This window comes from Bubalus bubalis, chromosome 9 (genome assembly GCF_019923935.1).
Source record: "Bubalus bubalis isolate 160015118507 breed Murrah chromosome 9, NDDB_SH_1, whole genome shotgun sequence".
NCBI classification, from domain to species: domain Eukaryota; kingdom Metazoa; phylum Chordata; class Mammalia; order Artiodactyla; family Bovidae; genus Bubalus; species Bubalus bubalis.
In genome coordinates, this window is record NC_059165.1 from 64,614,665 (window position 1) to 64,635,323 (window position 20,659).

Sequence of the window (20,659 nt, forward strand, 5' to 3'; positions counted from 1 at the left end):
CAAGAGAATACAACTGGAAATGCAAACAGTGACTTTAGCCTGTGATTATCTCACCATTATTTACTGTAATAAGAACCTGGATACAATTTAAAAGTCTAACCAAAAGAAGACAGGCTGAGTAAACTATGGCACATCCAGCTAATGGAATATTGCACAGATATCACAACATGTCTACGTATTTTTCATGATTTAAGAAAAATGCGTATGATCCACTGGATAGCAAAACATAGAAACAATGCAATATAAAAATTCTCTACTTAAAATTATCTCAACTGTGCAAAGCAGGTAGAAAAAAATTCAACATGAAATATGCCAAAATGTTGCCAGTGTTTGCCTACTGATGGTAAAGTTATAGGTAATTCTTTTTCCTGTTTATATTTATCTGTGTTGTTCAATTTTTCTCATGTAAGAAATGAACAGTCTCACACAGTAAAAAAAAATATAGAGAGAATGTATATACTTCTATAACCTATAAAAATAAAATATATAATTTCCATTATCTGATTTGAGATCATGTCTATTACCAAAAAAAAAAAAAAAGCCTTCAAATTATCTAACACAGTATTGAACAAAAAGGGAAAAGATGGAACAAACTAGTCATTTGGTCTACAGATCAAATAAGAGTGTGACTGAATATCTGATTAACCAGCCATCTGTGACAGTAAAGCTGAGAAAATTGTTTGGCTGAGACTTCAACAACCTCACCAGTCAGAGAAATTAGATTGTCCAGGATGAATCCCTCAGTTTGGGAAGTAGAAGAGTGCCTATGAGAAGCCGCTAAGAGCCCCCAACACTGCCATCTGCATACTTGTTAAGCAAGAGAAATAAAGAATATTTACTGAAATTTCCATAATTTCTCATAGAACATATGTGACGCATTCTCCAACAGTGAGTTAGAAAGGATTCTTGCGTGGTCCTGGTGATAAAAGTGCTGAGACATTTTCCAAATTTTCAACTTTTATTCCTTGCTTTAACCATCCAACAGAAAATCTCTGCTTAGGAATCTCCTCGCATCTAGATTCCACAAGGCCACGGAGAAGGGTCCACAGAGGGAATCCTTGCTTTGTGAGGTCACTCTTCACAGCCCAGTATGTTACTAGCCAGCAGGCCCCTGTAGGGGAGAACTCCCCACTGTTTTACCCACAGATCCTCTCTTCCCAAGGAGACCAAGCACCTCTGTTCAGCAGAAGAGTCATGAGTGAGTGAGTGAGTGAAACTCGCTCAGTCGTGTCTGATTCTTTGTAACCTCATGGACTACAGCCCACCAGGCTCTCCTCTGCCCATGGGATTCTCCAGGCAAGAATACTGGAGCAGGTTGCTGTTCCCTTCTCCAGGGAGTAGAGTCAAGAGCACCCTGCAATTGTGAAGTTCTGGGATAAAACTAGAAAACAGCAGAAACAGGCCAGACAAGAGCCTTCCTTCTTCAGGAAGTACCCTTATCTGCCCTTAATAATGTGTTAGAATAGGTCAAGGGTCATGGAAGAGGGGAAAGCAAAACTCGCTGGGTTTCTAAGAGCAAGAGTGCACAGCCAGGGCACAGCACTGGAGACACCTGGAAGGACAAGGAAAGATTCTGATGGGTTTGGGGCTAGAACACAAGAAACAGGAGGTGCAGAGGTTATCCGTGCCCAACACTGGCTAACTGGGGACACAGAATATACACATATGAACCACCTAAAGAGTGTAAGGGACGAGTCTTGGGGTAGAAATGTTTTAGGTTCAAGAGCAACAGGCACTATTCCTCTGTTCAATTCTTGGGATGAATATATTCTTCTCATTCTCCTACTCCTAGCTCCTTTGACTTCCAAGGCAAATCAATATATAGGCTTCTGGGTAGTCCTGTATTGAATTAAATGGTTAGTTAGCCAAATTGGTCGAATTCCTGGAAACTTTATTTCTTGGACTGTAACAGGAGGTAAACACCTCATCACCTCCAACATCCTAAGTATTCTGGAACAAGTGTTTTCAACTACTGCTCGTAGAAAAATACTCTTGCAGGCAAGCAGAATACTGAACTGGGAAATAATAACTTATCTACTCAGTCTCTCTACTTAAAATCATCAACAGCAAAGCTTTAAGCAACATTGATTTATGTTCTCAGGATTCACACTTTGGCCTCACCTTTTTATTCTACATTCTCTTCCTCAGGAGTCAAGTTTCTCTGATGCCTCCTACTGCCTCCTTTGATCATATGCCCCCAAGACCTTCTGGCCTTCTGCCTACACCCATAGTGGTCTCCTGGAAAAGCTGCTCAATCAGTTCTCTATCTCTGTTTCCACGTGCCTCAATACATCAGCGTGTCTAATTCTGTCTAGGCATACAGGAGGCCCTCGGTAATGTATGCTATGTGAATACATGAATGTCCTCGGGGATTCTTATGCTCACTCAAGTAGCTGAGCAGAGAGGAATTTTATTTCCAGGAACCCCAAGAATATACTCCTATACGTCCCCTCTTTAAGCACCAAAGCACACTTTAGGGAGAAATGAAGAAGAGACTAAGAATGTAAAAGATTTTTGGGACTTCCCTGGTGGTCCAGTGGTTAAGAATCCACCCTGCAATACAGGAAATGTGAGTTCGATCCTTGGTCGGGGAACTAAGATCCCACATGTCATGGGGGAGTTAGGCCTGCTGGCTGCAGCTACTGAGTGCATACCACTAGAGATTCCATGTGTCACAACGAAAGAGCCTGTGTGACCCAACAACATGACACTGCCCCCCAAATAAATATTTTTTTAAAAAGAATATAAAAATTCTTCCATGATGCTTGGAGGGGTAAGGAAAGATGGCAGGCTGGAAGCATTCAAGAAGAGACCAATTGATCTTGGTATATGACATAAGCACAGCCAGCCAAAGCTGAATGTGGTTTCTAGAGTCGCTGATGAAGAAGTCTGGTCTGTGGAACCAAAGGTGACTAGCTTCTCTAGGCCTACTGAAATCACCTTCATGGATAGGTGGGCAGGATAAATATCTTGGGATGAGAAGCTAAAGGGCCACCTGTTATGCCCTGTTAGCAGCAACTCACCCTCTGCCTGACTTGCGCAGCACCACCTCAGCTGCACACAGCCAGGGACGGTCAGAAGGCACAGCAGCTTGTTGACTCAAAGTCTTCTAGCCAAGTCATTCTTAATTCCACGTAACTGGAATTGAAGCACAAAGCTCACATATTATATCCAAACCCTATTATAGTTCCTGCTGTTTTGCAGGAAACTTTACAAAACTGAAGTTATTGAGTTCAACTAGTATATTTTTTAACACTGGATTAGAGGAGAGGGAGGTGGGAGGGGGGTTCAGGATTGGGAACACGTGTACACCCGTGGCGGATTCATGTTGATGTATGGCAAAACCAATACAATATTGTAAAGTAATTAGCCTCTAATTAAAATAAATAAAGTCTACAAGCAAAAAAAAAAAAAAAAAAATACAGACTGCTCCACATTAGTAGTCCAATACTTCAGTACACTGATGGAAGTTAGGAATGTGTCCATATACAACATACATGCTACTGCTTTTTTGGCTCAAGCAAAAACATAAAGAATCATGCTTATCCTATTTATCTAAAGACTTCCTAAATCCTATCAATGTCAGTAATCACAATTTTCAAAACTTTCACTAACTTCATTTTAGAAAAGAACACTGTCAAACGTCCTGCTGCTGCTGCTGCTAAGTTGCTTCAGTCGTGTCCGACTCTGTGCGACCCCATAGACGGCAGCCCACCAGGCTCCCCCGTCCCTGGGATTCTCCAGGCAAGAACACTGGAGTGGGTTGCCATTTCCTTCTCCAATGCAGGAAAGTGAAAAGTGAAAATGAAGTCGCTCAGTCATGTCTGACTCTCAGCGACCCCATGGATTGCAGCCCACCAGGCTCCTCCATCCATGGGATTTTCTAGGCAAGAGTATTGGAGTGGGGTGTCAAACATCCTAGCCCTGATGTATTATCTATGGAAGTCACGCAAAGGGTCATAGGTCAGGTCTATTTAACTCCCCCTTTACTCCAGTGATCATTAAAAAAAAAAAAAAACAAAAAAAAAAAACGAGGGAAATCAAAGCTTGACATAGAGAAACCACTGTTATCACAAAGATTTGGAATAGAAGAAAAGTTGGGGGCCTCCAACTTTGACAATGTCTCCTTTAAGTTGAAATGTCAGTTACTTTGAGCAAATCTGGGGATTTGTTCTGTTGGAATTTACCCCAGGGAGTATTTTCATAGACTTGTGATACGAGATCTTTGATTCTCTAAAGTTTCATGAGTTCCAGCAGATATGACATCCCTTAACATGGACCCTATGTGAAACCCTCACAGAGACGCGAATTACTAGCTACATTCTCAGGTCCTGACATAGCAGTTATTAGCTATACTTGCTCTCTCCACTGGAGAAGGCAATGGTACCCAACTCCAGAGAAAATCCCATGGATGGAGGAGCCTGGTAGGCTGTGGTCCATGGGGTTGCTAAGAGTCGGACACGACTAAGCGACTTCACTTTCACTTTTCACTTTCATGCATTGAAGAAGGAAATGGCAACCCACTCCAGTGTTCTTGCCTGGAGAATCCCAGGGGCGGGGGAGCCTGGTGGGCTGACGTCTATGGGGTCGCACAGAGTCGGACACGACTGCAGTGACTTAGCAGCAGCTCTCTCCACTGTGCCATATGCACTATATAGGTTAATAGTTTAGCCTCTCAGACTTACATTCAAAATATGGTGAAAGGTTTCCATTCAAGGAACAGTGAAACAAGTTAAATGACACCACAAGGGAACAAATAAATCCAGAAGGTTGAATATTCTACAGGACCCAGGTTTTACAGTAGGTCAATGACATAGAAAGAGGGAACTGAGGGGAGGGGGCTTCCTAGTTCTAAGTCTGAAAGCTTAAAGAGACACAACAACCAGATGTGATGGGTAGATGTCATGTAGATCTTGATTAGGACAAAATTACTGTCCAAAGACATTCTTGACCTTCAAGACAATTTTATTTTGCCCAGGTATTAGGTGATACCAAGAAATTATGGTTTATTTTTTTAGGTGTGATAAGTACATTTTGGTTTTTATAAGAAAATGACCATATTTTCTAGGGTTGTTTACTAGAGGATGTAGGGATAAAATGACATGCTATCTGGGATTTGCTTTTAAGTACTTAAGCAAAGAAAAAAGAAATGGGAGACTATATGAAGTAACTGGCAAGATCTTAGTAATTGTTAAATTAGGGTGATCAGCACATAAAGTTTGAATGGACTATTTATTTTAAAATACATTTAAATTTTTTCATGTATAAAAATTTATGTAAAGAAATTTGACACACTGATCTAGAAATCTTTGGTAATGTACAAAAGCTCTCAAATCTACAGTGCAGGGAATAGTTTATAAAAACATATGACTTTGCCTTTTACTCTTAAAATTTTCAAATAAGTACAAGACCCAGGCTCTGGATCTCCCAGCAGCCACAGAGCCTGAGTGGCTCTTCCACTTCCACACCCCCCTCCCATGTACACTCCATAGCTATAGAGCAAAATGAACATACCTGCCTCTCCTAGGCCAACAGAACGAGCCAAAAATTGACTTCAGAGAGCTCAGCCTCTTTGTCATGTTCCCAAATGGCTCTCAGACTAGGGGTGAGGGCTGTCGGGGGTTAGGGGTGAAGCTTTGCTTGTAACATAAAGTGATTTTTTCTGGCCTCTGATGTGAGGCAAGAGTATAAAGATGATCCTTGTTAAATCCTACTACTATAAGGCATGTTCCTTGGATGGATATGTACACATTCTTTTAATCTACATTTTAATCTCATTAATAACTACATTCCTGAGTTCCTTCAAAGAATAGTTACTGCAATTTTTAAGCAATAGCTTACTTTATATTCCATTTTACTCCCATCAGTGACACATGGAATAAATAGAGCTTGTAACTGGATAATACCCCAGTAGCTTCAAGCTCAGTGGCTACAGACTCTCAGGTCAGGGCTCACAATATGCAAATGATGGGGGAAAAAATGACACTTGGTTCCTCTTCCCTCAGTATGTCAGCTAAAGATGTGGCACGCTGGTCACTATGACAGTGAATCCTTTTATTGCCTCACCTTGCTGGAAGCCATGAACAAGACACTTGTCTTCTCCTTTCTGTCTGAAAATGAAGGATAAAACACAGCTCAACCAATTTATGTAATCTCTATAACTTAATTAACTACTTAAGTAGCAACAACAGGTAAACTCCAAATCAACTTTAGTGTCATGAGAACCCTTACATACAGTTAAACCCTTTACCTATAGAGTTCATCGTTCTTTTTCTACCTTACAACTGCTTTCCAATACAATGCATTTGTAAAGTCACCATAATCACTTGAATTTCTGGGATATAAAATGCTCGCCCATATGACTAATGGGAATGAGAATGAGAATCCTCCAGATATGAGAATGCTCCTGCATATCCATTTCTAATCTCTAAGAATGCTACTTGTCTTTTTAAATATTAATAGAATTACTTGGGTTGATTTACCTTATATATGTGATTAGATATAATGAAAAATACCTCAGCCTCAAGTTTAAATCATTTTTATTTAAGCACTGATTTTACAAAATGTGATAGTTCAAAAGGTGAACTAAATTTATAACTTGATTTATTCATGTAAATTGCCTTCAAAGTCCATTGCAGCTAGATGTGTATGTAAGATTCTACATGCATTTTAGAAGGAGTCACACAGAAGCAGCTGCTTTTTCAATAAACTTGGCCAGTTTCACATCTCTTTTGGTCAGTCCGCCACAGTCATGCGATGTGAGCGTTATCTGGACCTAAGAAAAAGAGAAACAGTTTTTAAAACCCTGAGCTGCAATTCATGGTACTCTCCTTTGGTGGTTCAGAAATCAATCTATTACTCAATATTTATCTTTGAGAACTGGGGAGATTAAATGATTTAGAAAATACTACATTATGAATAAGCAATGCATTTCCAAAACCCAGTAAACTCCAGGCTGAGCTCAGCAGCCACCCAGGGATAAAAAGGTTCTCTCATAAGGGCAAATGAGCTGCCAGAATCTCAAATCTTGACTCTTGGGGGAAAAGAGAAAGAGAGAGATTGAAGTTCCATTTTAACTCCCATTACTTTAATTACACTCTTTTCAGGCCACTGAGAAAAACTAAGCTATCAAATGTAATACCTTAGCAATCATGTTAAAAAAAAAAGCCCATTTCCAAATTAGAGAAGTTGGGGAGGGCAGTGGAGGAACAGACTGTTGCCTCTTGACAAACCAATTAATAAGCAAAAGCAAAATTATGGGTAAAGAAAGGCAACTAGGAAATAAAAGCTTATGCTGGTACCTGCATCCTCTGAATTACTGCAATAAATCAAAAAATATGAAATTTTATTTTTTTAAAGAGGACTTTCGAGAGACTATAGAACCTCACAGAAAGCAGATGATAAGAAATTCCACATGGCATGACCATGAAGGTAAGGACACTTAGGGGGCAAGCATGATTCTTCTCACTGTGCCCCCTGCTATTAAGAAGGTCAGTTCCAATTGAGAATAGAGAATTTACTTGAACAAACTGATTTCAATGAGATAAAAAAAACCATATCTTTCTGATTTGCTACCATTTCTTTCAATAATTTACCTTAAGAGGGTTTAAAAAATGTTATCTACATGACTGATATTCAAGCTTAATTCAGGAGTCTAATTTGGCCTGTTTTTCATAGTTTCAGTAGAAGACAAGCATGAAAATAAGGAACTTAGTCATTGTTCTTTTGAGTAGATCTGAAATTTGTTACTAATTTGCAATAATACACAGGGATTCTGAGAGAAAGAATAAGAGAGTATTTTCCTAACCACAATGACACTTAGCTGCATAGGATGACAAGCAAGGAAGAAAGAAGTTTCTTAACTCCAAAATTAAGGTGATCCCAAAATAAGGCAATTCAGTTACCTTGTTGTACACATTGAACCATTCCGGGTGATGATTCATCTTCTCTGCTTGTAGGGCAACTCGGGACATAAAGCCAAAGGCCTGCATAAGACGAAGTCAAAAGTGATGACTGACACTGCCCGTGCCCTGGACCTGAGAGGGACCCCAGAGCAACCCGATAAAGACAGGGTTAGGAAAGCCTGGAGAAGCAATAATAAAAGGGAGTGCTCTCCACAGAGGTGGGATAACAGTGTAGCAGGACTGTGACCTGCTGCTGTATGGTGAAAAACACTCAGGCTCAAGTAAACAGACCGGGAAATTGGTCTCACCCAGTGACCTGTCTGGACTGTTTAACTGTCCTCAGGATGAGACTCTATAAAACAGGCAATAATTTCCCTTCAACTCAGTGTCCTGGCTCTCAAATGGGGCCAGTGTACCTGGCCCCAAATCTTAGCAGTCACTTTTCCTGCAGCACTGCTCCTTTTGTTTTTAGTGACTGGGTTGCTAAGATATTGACCACAAAGACTATGGGAAAATGTGAGAGTGTGTCTTAAGCGAAAGCTCTGGTAGAAGTGAACCACCATCCCATCCCCCAGGCACGACAGAAGGGGATGAGAGACTATTTTCACTGACACCCAGAGTGGAATAGAAAAGAAGGGCTTGCCCACTTGGGATCTTCTCGCTACTGCCTAGCACTGCCATTTCGAAGAGAAAACACTCCGCTTGGGGCAGACGGCTGCAGTCAGCCACAGGCCTGAGTGGGGACCTGCAGGCACTGACTTCATACCATTGGGAAAGTGCAAACCTAATTTTGTTAAGCAGAAGGCAAACTTGTCCTGAGAGGAAAGAAAAACATTTTTTTTTTGCTTGCTTTGCTTGCTTTCAAATTTTTATGAGGGCAATTGCAAACAATAGAAGAGTTTGTCTCTTTCGTGTCCAGAAGGCAGAAATACTTGGTAAGACTCTAAGGTAATGGCACATTAATTATAAAGTTACAGTGGAATTCACAGGGCAGTACCCATTACAGCCATATAAATATTTAACTTCTTTACCCCTATCCAGAAAAACCAATCTGATGTTAGTTGGGCTATGTTTTTTTGAATCACCAAATGACATAGGAGCACATTTCCAAGTTAACAGAAATATGGAAGATGTCATTTTCAAACAGTTCTGTCATTCATAATGGTTCTTATCTCATAATCGATTTCATTCAGGATAAAGATTTCCATTTTGACACTTAATGCCTGAAGGTTTTCCCTACTAAGAAAAGGAAGGAAGTTCAAGAAAAATCCACTTAACCTAGCATGGACTTATCAGTGGGCAAACAATATTCACTCTCCCACCCCTTCTTATTTCAATCTGATTCTCCATATTATGTGAGGGGGAAGGGGCAAGTCAAATGAGAAAGTTTGTTTTAACTATTAAAACAGAGTAAACCTGTACTAAATTATTATGAGAATTTTTACTCTGCTTGCTTCTAATGCCTTATTCTCATTTAGCTTTAGAAGATTTACAATCATATCACCACCCGAGAGAGAGAGTAATACAGACATTAAGGACATGGATTTTTGAGCCAGGGAGCCAGGGATTCAAATCCCAATTCTATTACTCAACTGTCATGTGATTTAACTCTGAGCCTCAATTTTCTTCAGTAAAATGGGGATAATAATAAAAAGCTCCTGTAATTATTTTAATTTTTTAAAAAGAGATGGGGATATAAAAGTACTCAGCACAGCACCTGGCACAGAGTCAGAGATTACTAATGCACACAATGCTACCACTACAGCTTCTGGCCAAATGCATACCACAAACCTTACAAAACATAACGATAAGTAAAAAGCCCTCCCATGGTCTTGAGAATCTAAGATTCTAGTTGCTGTCTCTAGGAAGAATGGCCCTCTCATTTTCCCATGGGCCTTAAACAGAAACTGACACACATATATCAGATGAATAACACACTGTGGGATAACATTCTGAGGCACACTGACTGGGGAAAACAAGTGAATAATAAGAAATCAGGTGGGCACAGTGGGTCACTGTCCAAGTTTTTAAGCCCTGTTGCCACAATTTCTTTGAACAAAGCCATCCAAAAAGGTCCAAAGTGATGCTTAGAATACTTTAACATTGCCCAAGAGCCAAATGGACTGAATGAGTGTCTGATCTGAACATGGTCAGAAGTGATCCTCAAATCTCTGACCACCCAGCATGCTATCAGCATAGTAGCAAAATCTATTCCATCAAAAATATGACTTATAAGAGAACAGCCATATCATTAGAGGTATACTGATCAAAGAAAAAGCATCTACCCTATCTATATACAATGCTTAAAAGAAAAAAGGCACATCCAAAGATTCTCCAAATTTGTATTTTCCTTCCTTTTACATATTTCCCTTCAACTGTCACCTAATATTTACATTCAATAAAACATCACAAAGCCTAATAAACTATTTACACAGGATTTGCTCCTAATTCTTCCTTAGGAAAAGAATATTCAATCTTCTCTGGGAGCAAAAAGATAATTCCATAATTTTTCTTCCTTATAACAGAACCAAATAATCCTTCAAATATTTATTTTTAAATCTACAAATTAAAAACATCTATATCAGTACACATTCAAATTAAAGTAAAAGAATTTCTGCAAGGAAGTTAGATGAGTATGCAAGGAGAGGGAAAAAGCAAAACTTCAAAGGGGAATTCTGATTATCTGGAATATAATAAAGAAGGAATATGACTAAACAGCAGACTTGGCAAATAGTGAAAAGCATCTGTCCTTCTTTCAAAGATTTATTTTTATAGCCGTAACTACTTGTTACCAGGATGCCACTTGGAATCTAAAGGCCTTGAGCTAGCTAAATGCATAGGCTTTCTAAAACCATTCCATCAAAGAAAGTTGCTAACAGGCCAAGGCAGAATAGACACCAGCAACTAATAAGAAGTTTAGAGAACAGGACTGAGAAAATGGACAGATGAAGTAGAAATCAACTAGAGTCAATAAGAACTAGAAAATAGTAAGTACAGAAAATGAAGTATATTTAACTTATAGATAATTGTTGTCAATAAAAGAACAACTTAAAAAAAAGAAGAAGAAGAAAGAAAGAAAGAAAAAAAAAAAAAACCCTGGAGATTTAAAGAAAAACTTCCAGAAAGAAAAAATTTAAATCCATAGACTAAGAATTCATCCATTTTCACACATTCTAGTAAAGTTAATGAACTATGAAGATTTAAAGAATCCTTTTGACATCTAGTCAAAAAGATCAATTCACCTATAATGATGAAAAGAATCTTACTGACTTTAAACTTCCACATATCAAATTCAACATACAAGCCAGAGGAGCAATGCCTATAACGACTCTAGGAAATCAAAGTGTGAAGAATTTTATACCCAGCTAAACCGTTGCTTGAAATTAATGCAGAGGACATATGTTTTTTAAATGCAGTAACTCAGGGAATAATTTCCATTCACCCTTCTTGAGGAAATTTTTATTAAAGGATGAAATATATGTAACTAAGTTTAATGGAGAAACTATACCAAAAGTATTGGCAATGAGTAATAAATTCACTCAGCTCTAGAAATACATTTAAAACAACTGTGGGGTTTATACTTACAGAATAAAATATAAATGTTATAAACTATTATTTTAATAGTTTTCCCTGGCGGTCCAGTGGTTAAGAATCTGCCTTGCAATGTAGGGGACACTGATTCAACCCCTGGTCTGGGAACTAAGACCCCACATGTCGTGGAGCAACTAAGTCCATATACCCCGGAGCCCATGCACCACAACAAAAGACCCCACATGCCACAACTAAGCGGAGAAGGCACTGGCACCCCACTCCAGTACTCTTGCCTGGAAAATCCCATGGACGGAGGAGCCTGGTAGGCTGCAGTCCATGGGGTCGCTAAGAGTCGGACACGACTGAGCGACTTCACTTTCACTTTTCACTTTCCTGCATTGGAGAAGGAAATGGCAACCCACTCCAGTGTTCTTGCCTGGAGAATCCCAGGGACGGGGGAGCCTGGTGGGCTGCCGTCTATGGGGTCGCACAGAGTCGGACACGACTGAAGCGACTTAGCAGCAGCAGCAGCAGCAGCAGCAGCAAAACTAAGACCCAACATAGCCAAATAAATAAATATTTTAAAGAGTTGAAAGAAATAGAAATAGGGAAGGTAAATGAAAGTTTAAAAAAAATCTTTAAAAGCTGAAATATCAAATGTTAAAGATACATGTATATTTAAAGGTGTAAAACATAAGCACTAGAACTAAAAAATAATATGTACTAAAACTGTATGGTAAAGGGATGAGAATGGGGAAGTAACTACAATTACAAGAAAAATTTTAAAACATACAAAAAATGATTTTTAAACAAAGTTGATACAAATAAACTTTAAAACATAAGATAGTTCTCTGAGAGATAAAAATGATCAAAACTGACTTTAGAAGAGAAAAAAATTAATTAAATAACTGTAAAAGAGAAATGTGTCTAAGAGTAACACGCAAATGTAACCCTTCCCAATCATTTCACAGAGGAATTCTACCAAACCTATATGGAACAGTTAACTCTAATACTGATTAAACTATTCCAGAGCAAAGAAAAAGAAGGATATTTCCAAATTACTTCCCTAACCTATAATAACACTGTCTCCAAATTCTCACATAGATAGTACATAATAATGAAACTATAGATTTCATATTAATTGAAATCCTAATAAATAAAACTTTCAGTACACTGGAACAAAACACCATGAGCAAATAGGATTTTTTCCAAGAATGCAAGGATAGTTCAATATTGGGGACCTGTTAATATAATTTACCATACTAATAAATCAAAAGAGAAAAATTATATATGACTTTTATAAATTCTAAAAAGATATTTGATACATTCAATATTTTTCATGCATGAAAACTCTTAATGAAATAAAAACATATGGGCTCCTTAAATGAGAGAATACATTCTCAGTTCAAAAGGCAACATCTTTCTTAACAAGGAAACACTGGAAGAATTCCCACTGAAGTAGAAAATAAACAAGCCCCCACCCCCACAAAAGTCAATAGTCTTCTTATAAAAACAATGAATTAGAAAATTTACTGTAAGAAAAGTTCCCACCTAAAATGGCACCAAAAATTATCTAAAAGTAAAGCTTAACAAGAAATGTATAAATTCTACATGCAGAAAACTTTAAACCACTACTTAAAAAAAGATTACTACATTAAATGTTTTTCTGTATGACAATAAAAATTAACAAACAAATTAAAAGACACACAGCAAACTTTATTTGCAGTACACATTTCCTCAGCATGTAAAGAGATCTGATGAATAAGAAAAAGACCAAACATGCACTTTTTTTTAATGGGTAAGGACATAATAGCTAACAGAAAAGAAATCAAATAGTTTTTAAACATAAAAATTGCCTAATCTCATATATGGAAGTACAAATTAAAACTAAGTTATTTGTCAATTTTATCTCAAAAAGTCAGGGTGTGGGGAACTAAGTTAAATCTATTGTTTGGCAAAGATCAAAAAGTTTGATAATATTCTGCTAGTGAAGGTACAGGAGAAAAGGCACTTCCATATATTTTTGGTGAAAATAAATTAATACAATAATCACTATGGAAGAGAACATGACAAGATCAAAATTAAAAATGCCTATGCCCTTAGGAAAATATGATTATGCCTTTCAGCCAAGCAATTCCACTTCTAGGAATTTTTCCTGCAGACATACCCATATATAAATTACAAGAATGGTCACTGCAACACAGTCTTTAACAGTGACAGGGTTGAAAGAGCCACATGTCCATCAATAAAGAACTGACTAAACTATATTTTATGGTATATTTATTCACTGGAATACTATGTAGCCATTAAGAAGAAGGAGAAAACTATTTATTCTCGGACTAGAAATACCTCCAAGATATATTATTAAATAAGAAAAAAATGGGTAACAATAGTCTGTAAGTTGTATAAAAAGGAAAGAAAAGAAACCACGTGAATTAACATCTCTGGAATGATATACATAAGGATCTGGTAACAGTGAGTGATGGGGGTTGGGGAGAGGGAGAACTGGATGGTTAAGAATCAGAAATAGGAAGAGGAAGAGGCTTACTATACTCTTTGGTCCCTTTTAACTTTTGAACCAATATATACATGACCTATTTTTAAAGCTGGGTAGGGAAAAAATGAGGAAACCATGCAAATGAAGGTCTCACTGTAAAGGGAACTGGGATCCTGCAATGTATGTAACCTGGTTCATATTAAAATATTTTGGCTCACATTAACTTCTTAACATATGCCTACCTGTTTAGGTGGGTTTTTAGTGCCAATTTACAGCATAGTTTGTCTATGAGCCATATTCTGTTGAGCCACGGCCATTTCAAACAAACATATGTCCAACAAATAGCATATAATGGCTGATAATGGTTTCAGTCTTTCCTCTATTGCAAATTACAAACATTTTATGAACAAGTCCATGAATGCATGATGAAGTATGACTTTTTAAGTCACTCTGCCATTTTAAGGAATGTAAGCATTACAATCACAGTAAATCGGGCCAATGGAGTTTGTCATTTGGAAATCTCCAAACCATCAGCAATTAAAAGATTTTTCCATGAACCCCCAAATCAAGTATTCTTTGGGAACCTTAATTTTTCTTAAAGTTCCTTTTGTTTCAGTTTACTCCATGAAAATATGAAAGACTATCAGATGCACAAAGCTGAAACAAAACCCTATATTGATCTGTGAAATGTTTAACAGCATCCTGAATTTAAAACACAGCTTCAGTCCAAATAACATGTATGATTTATTAAAGTTCTAAGACTTAACTTCTAGCACATATTTACAATATGAATCTGTCATTACTCAGAGCAATTCTCTTTGATATGTTCTTTAAGTCAGCTGCCTTTTATATTTTGATTATAGACTATTTTAATTACACACTAAAAAAGAACACATCTCCCACTAAGAAAATGAGCACCAGCAACTCCAAAGTAATTTCCCCAGTACAATCTCCATTAAGCCTCTAAATACTTCCTTTACTAATTCAATGAATTAGAACGCTATTGTTTATGAATCACCTTCATGTTTGTAGGCCTATAACCCTTTTTTTTTTAATAAAATACAATTGCTATGGAAGGAAACGATATTTATGTCTGATTAGAAATGAAAACACTATTACATAAATCAGTTCGGGCATTTCTTCACGTCTTGAAACATGATCGGCAATTTAGTCTAATTGGTGATCAAGGAAACTATCTTGTGATCAATTAAAGTAATTACCAGATTCCGGCAACACAACCTACCTTAATTTTAGCTAGAGTCTGCACTTCTTCAACTTTAATTAAAAATAATGAAAATTATTAAGCAAAATGCAGAGCAAGATCATTGCCAAGCACGCACATGTCACAGGACAGGACCTTCTCTTGGTGTTGATGACTGATCAACCACATAAACATTGCTTGGTACACCAAGGAAGGCATTCTTTGCCCTAGAATATGACTTCATGTCTCACAATGACTTTCTCTGAAAAACATGGGCAACTATTCTAGTTGCTGCAAAGAGAACATCAGATCTTAATCTGCAGGCAACAGAAGAATATTCTCAATTAACAACACAAGAAATGTGCAGAGCAGATCCAACTAAGATGTATTTGATCATGTTTTTTTTCTCCAAACTGTCACTGGTATGTTGACACAGTGGTCAACTGCAGAAACTTCAGGGTCAGAGACCTAGGTTCAAGTCTAGCTCTTTTGTTCACTAGTTATTTGACCTCAGAGAAATTACTTAACATGTGAAATGAGCCTCAGTTTTCCCATATGTAAAAATGCGATAACTCATGTAGCAGACTTTACAGTATGACAGGCATTCTACTAGGTGCTCAGTTAACGCTATTATTAATTATCATCATCACCAACACTTCAACATTATAGTGCCTAGACTCTGGAAGGGAAGAATTTCTTTTCAAACTCCGTACAAGAACAATAGAAAGACCAAAGAAATTCATCTTTGCAAGGCTGAGAAAACCAGCAACATATTTAAAACTATTTCTCTATGTGGGTACCCTCAAAAGAAGATTTCCAGTGGAACTGGCAATCTGTCAGTAAGCATCTTAGCCAAGCAGGTGACTCACATCTCCCTGAGAAGCCAAACGAAAGGCCTCACCTGAGGACCATTCCCTAGGCAGTCCAGCATGTGTGTGTCTGGGGCAGACAACCCCCACCAACACGGGGCCTCTAGTCTACCTGTCTTTTACATGAGCCACTGCAGAGCCCAACATTTCCAATAACCCACCCAAGAATATCCAACTCTGAAATTAAACCAGCTTCCCCAGGCTCTTAAGACAATGTCCACAAGCTACTGAATGAGCAGACGCTCTGCTGTGCCCTAGGCTGAATTAGTGCCCTTTCAGCTGTTGGTAATAAGTACACCACCTGTGAGAGAGCATGTACTTCTAAATATTACCTTCGAAAGCTGTACTCACAGAACCATAATATTTTTAGAGCCTTAAAAATAAGTTCCTCAGTCACCTTTTTTTTGCAATAATCATAATATCTTAAACAGCCATTTGGAAAAAATAAGGCAGCTCTTTTAGCTAATTACACAGTACTACCTTCAATATATACTGTTAAATGAAAACACAAGGTACAAAACAGTTTTCTTTGCAGAATTAGGATTTATAATTACATTAGTAAACACCTCCTGAATTCCCAGGCTAGGGAGATGACTGTTTGACAGAGGTCCACTAGCATGAATCCACTCTTCTCAAGGCAGCAGAGATAAGCAACATAAACACCTGTACACACAATTTTACCTAAGAGCCCTTCATTTCTGTTCTATTTTCAGTGAACGTTCTGTAACTACAATAGTTAGACTTCACACAGCTCTCTCTGTGCCAAAAGGCATTCTGACCAAGACGATCACTCACTGAGAATACCTTTTCCCTGAAAAGACACCATTCATTTCCGAATTCCTCTGCACGTATATTTAAATCATATATCCCCATGTCATCAGTAGCTACTGCTGGGCAGATGAACAGCTCAGTCTGATTAGTTCCCTCTAGAATTTCTCACAATCCGTTAGTTTTGCCCTCCTGGAATCAGCACTTTTCACCAGTTTTCTATCCATCCTTTCCCCCTAAAGCAGACAGAAACAATGGTTTCAAAATCACTCAAAAAGTCATTTACACCAAGTTCACCAACGTCAAAATAACTTCTGATGCCTTGCTGTTCACTGCTGCTATTCATTATTGCCGATCAATTGCCTCAGAAAACTTCTTTTGGAGGTTTTCTTCCCTAATCTGCTGATAATCCGTATTTGTTAGCTTTCAGGAGTCTTACAAAGGGCGAGTATGGCAAGGACTACCAAAGTTTTTTTGTTTTGTTTTAGCAACCCTTTGAGAATTACAATTTATACTCCTTTATACTGTGATCATCATAAAATTTATAAAAATTCAAACTTATATAGAAAAAATATCCCTAGGCTTCAATGTCATGCATCCAAACCATATATGGGAAGTATCTGGCCAAATACATTTTTTTTTAATGGAATAATATGCAAAATAGCAGTTTATTCCCTATCTTTTCTTCTTTATAATCAACTGTTTCCTTTTAACAGATGCAACTAGTACTTACACGATATAATTCCAGTTTATATCTGATGGGAAAATTCCTTGCCTTATTTTTTATATATATGCACTTAATTTTAAAAAGAGAAAGAGAGAAAAGGCGAAAAGGTTTCTTTCTGCCCAAACTGGATGTGTTAAATTAATCTGAAAGTCAAGATCCAGTAACAATAACCAAAAGGGTAACGGAAGAAAATAAGGGCTCAGGGCAAAAAGAACACCCGATCCCCCACCATCTGGGGGTGGGAGCACTCAAAAAGTATTTTAAAGAAACAAAGTAGTATCTAATCTGGCTTAATGGTACAGTAAATACATTTTCTACAAGCAGTATACATTTTGTAAAACAGTCTCATTCCACTTCACATCACAAAATATCCGATGGTATAAAAAGGTCTGTACAGCATCAGTGAATTCATACTTATCCTTTCTTTCACTATTTTTAAACAGAATCAAGTCTCCTTGTAAGAGTTTTTAAGTACAGTTTTAGCAACACTTGCCAATATTTTCTGTAGGAAAAATATATCACCCAACTATTCAAGCCCCATCAGACATCCTGATCATTCCACAGAGGACATCCAGTGATAGACGGCTGCAATGAATCACCGGGAGAAAACAGTCTGCCAGACCCACATCTCAGAAAACGATGCCAATCCTGAAGAAGCCGGTGCAGATAGAGACCATCCCATAAGTTGTCTGTATTTATTTGTTTCAAAGTGCACACACAGGTTATGAACTTGGAAAGGTCCATGAACTTGTCAGTCTTCAGACACTGAGCTGAAGCAAACCACAAGTATACTCCGAGTTTATCCTCAATCTGTTATGATGAGGCTTAAGGAGAGCTCTATCCCTACCCTTATTGATGAAACTAGGGACTTTTTCGGTTTTATGTTCTAAACAGTATTACTAAAGAATTAAAAGAAAAATATCAAGGTCTGAGGCACAAAAAGTAGAAAAAACTCAGCACTTATCCTACTTATGGTATCAAAAGATCACAAGGTCTGTTGGGGAGCCGGGCGGCGAGGGGTGGGAGGGGGCCCAGGTGTCATCATATTCCAAAAAGTTCTAACCCCAGCTCTGCCTCATTCTATGGCCTCGAGCAAATCCTGAATCGGTCTCACCTCTCCCAGTCTCTGTAAACCAGAGGCTCTGCTACTTCTTAAGCTCACTCTAAGTGTAAGGAGGTCTGATAAGAACATGTAGAAAATGTGCTACTGTGGGACTCTGAAAAAGCTCCAATTTGCTTAAATCCCACACCAAGTAATGTCATGCCATTTTTTTTTTAATCTAGAAAATTTGTCCTGTGTAGCCAAATAAATTTAGATGCATCCCGAATACAAATGAAAAACCGTCTTGTTTAAAATTCACAAATAAGGCAACTAACTCAGAAAACCAGTAATGAAGAGAAGAATTATTTAAAAGAATAAATGCTTACTTAAATCAATTCTTTTTGTAATATTCTTACATAAATTACCTTAACTTTAGTTGTTGATCAAGTACAGTTTTGGGGTTTGGGTTGTTTTTTGCCCCCCCCCTTTTTTTTGAACTAATCCACAAAGTCCTGAAAGGAAAAAAGAAAAAAAAGGTTTGTTTTCCTGGACATATGTAAATGGGAAAGTTTTTCTCCACCTTAGAGCAGGCTCCCATACAGTTCCACCCCAGAGCAGTTGCCTTCTCTGTGCAGGTGAAGGCTGGCAGGCAGGCAGCACACAGCAAAGCTTCATCTCTGCACCAAGACCTGTGCTCACGATCCCACTCACAATCGCATCAGAGGAAAGGACCACAAACTGGCTTTAGGACACGAGGACAAAGAAAGCACACGGATCCCGATGGAGTGAGAGCACTTGGCCATTTGATTGCAACTGCTAAAGAGAATTTCTTCCCTTTTGTTTTTAAAAGTTTATTATTTCATACCTTATGCAAATCATACTTTATATATTAGGCAATAATATTTGAGAAATACTCAAGTCAATTAAAGGCTTCAATAGCCTTGCCAAAAAGCACTGTGATTTTCCTATAAAAAAATTATTCCAATTTGTTGATCTTACATAGGATGAAACATACTGTAACAATCTTCATAATTTATGTCCTGTTGGGACACAATGATTTAAAGTAACATAATACAGAGCCGCATCATGGCTAATCTAAACCACCTGACCAGATAAACACCAGCTTCCCTTCTCTCTTCAGCAAGGGCATTTCTGTTTATTGTCATATCATTTCCTCATTCTAAGAACATGCAGAATAAATGCAGCCAACCTGCATTTCAGTGGAAGGCTGAGCTGGCCTTTCCCATGTCAGGAGGTTTGTGTGCACACAGGTACCAGTACAATGTCAAGGGCTTACAAGACACAAAACAATCCAAGAATTCCACCCTCAAAATCATTTACAGCGAAGCAAATATGGATTCATCCAGTACAATGTGGACCAGGTGTGGTGTTATAAAACCACAATCTTTGGGATTTTTTTTTTTTTCCAATATATATAATGTCACTGAAGAGGTAATTCTTTAAAACAAATTATGTGGCTTACTATGAGCCAACATTTTATAAATGCTTCAATCGTGCCTCTTGCCATGCTCACAGGCACTCATGATCTGATTAACCAAAGTGAAATGCCCGCATTGACCAACGTCTTTCGGGGGTGAGGAATCTTGGTAGAGGAGAAAGACAAAGAGCCCTTATGGCACGAACCACAGCCATTTCTAGTACACAACTGCATAGGCAGATTTCAAATAGCAAGCTTTCTCCAGGGTCCCAATCCCTTCACCCTCCTCCCATACGCAAACCTTACTGGGCAGAGTGAGGTTTTCAGGGGGATTTCAGGGAAGGGTTTAAATTTCAGTCATGAAAGAAAAAGTGCAGGAGCACATGTGCATTCGGCAGATAACAATTCACTGAAAATATTTTAAATCAAAACAAAACGCCTGTCTGACCAAATTTTTATAAACTTGGTTAGGAAAGAGGAAAACAAACAATTGTTTAAGGGTGGTTTCAAATATTGCTTTCTGCTATTACTGAGAATTTTCAAAGCTTTCCATGCTCCATTGGAAACAGCTCTGCTTCACAAACTGTTCTGGTTGGTCCTGCCAAAGAAATGGTCTGATACACTTTATTACAAGTTGATCGATTTGCTTACCCAGGCAAATATATATAATTATCTTTGCCCA

General features: G+C 38.0%; 2 protein-coding genes across 7 annotated transcripts in view; both read right to left on the bottom strand.

Moving 5' to 3' along the window:
• Positions 1-6,391, bottom strand: part of CATSPER3 (cation channel sperm associated 3) — a 37,453-nt gene extending 31,062 nt beyond the window's left edge. Inside the window, exons 1-2 of one of the 3 annotated variants that reach the window (XM_025292668.3) lie at positions 6,067-6,391; positions 3,024-3,138 (exon numbers count right to left, since the gene is read on the bottom strand). Coding sequence is in view for 1 of the 3 variants with exons in the window: in XM_006042784.4 (XP_006042846.2) it covers positions 840-940 (101 nt within the window). In the remaining 2 variants the exon portion in view is untranslated. Of the gene's footprint in view, positions 1-839; positions 3,656-6,066 lie in introns of those variants that run through there. The other 2 variants (XM_006042784.4, XM_044947643.2) reach the window with 2 other exon arrangements.
• A 131-nt stretch (positions 6,392-6,522) lies between these two features.
• Positions 6,523-20,659, bottom strand: part of PCBD2 (pterin-4 alpha-carbinolamine dehydratase 2) — a 43,385-nt gene continuing 29,248 nt past the window's right edge. For 3 of the 4 annotated variants that reach the window (XM_006042783.3, XM_025292673.2, XM_044947644.1), the window contains 2 exons: positions 7,905-7,985; positions 6,523-6,775 (listed from right to left, as the gene is read on the bottom strand). In XM_006042783.3, coding sequence (XP_006042845.1) covers positions 6,680-6,775; positions 7,905-7,985 — 177 coding nt within the window. In that variant the 3' untranslated portion in view covers positions 6,523-6,679. Of the gene's footprint in view, positions 6,776-7,904; positions 8,037-20,659 lie in introns of all 4 variants that reach the window. The other variant, XM_025292672.2, reaches the window with a different exon arrangement.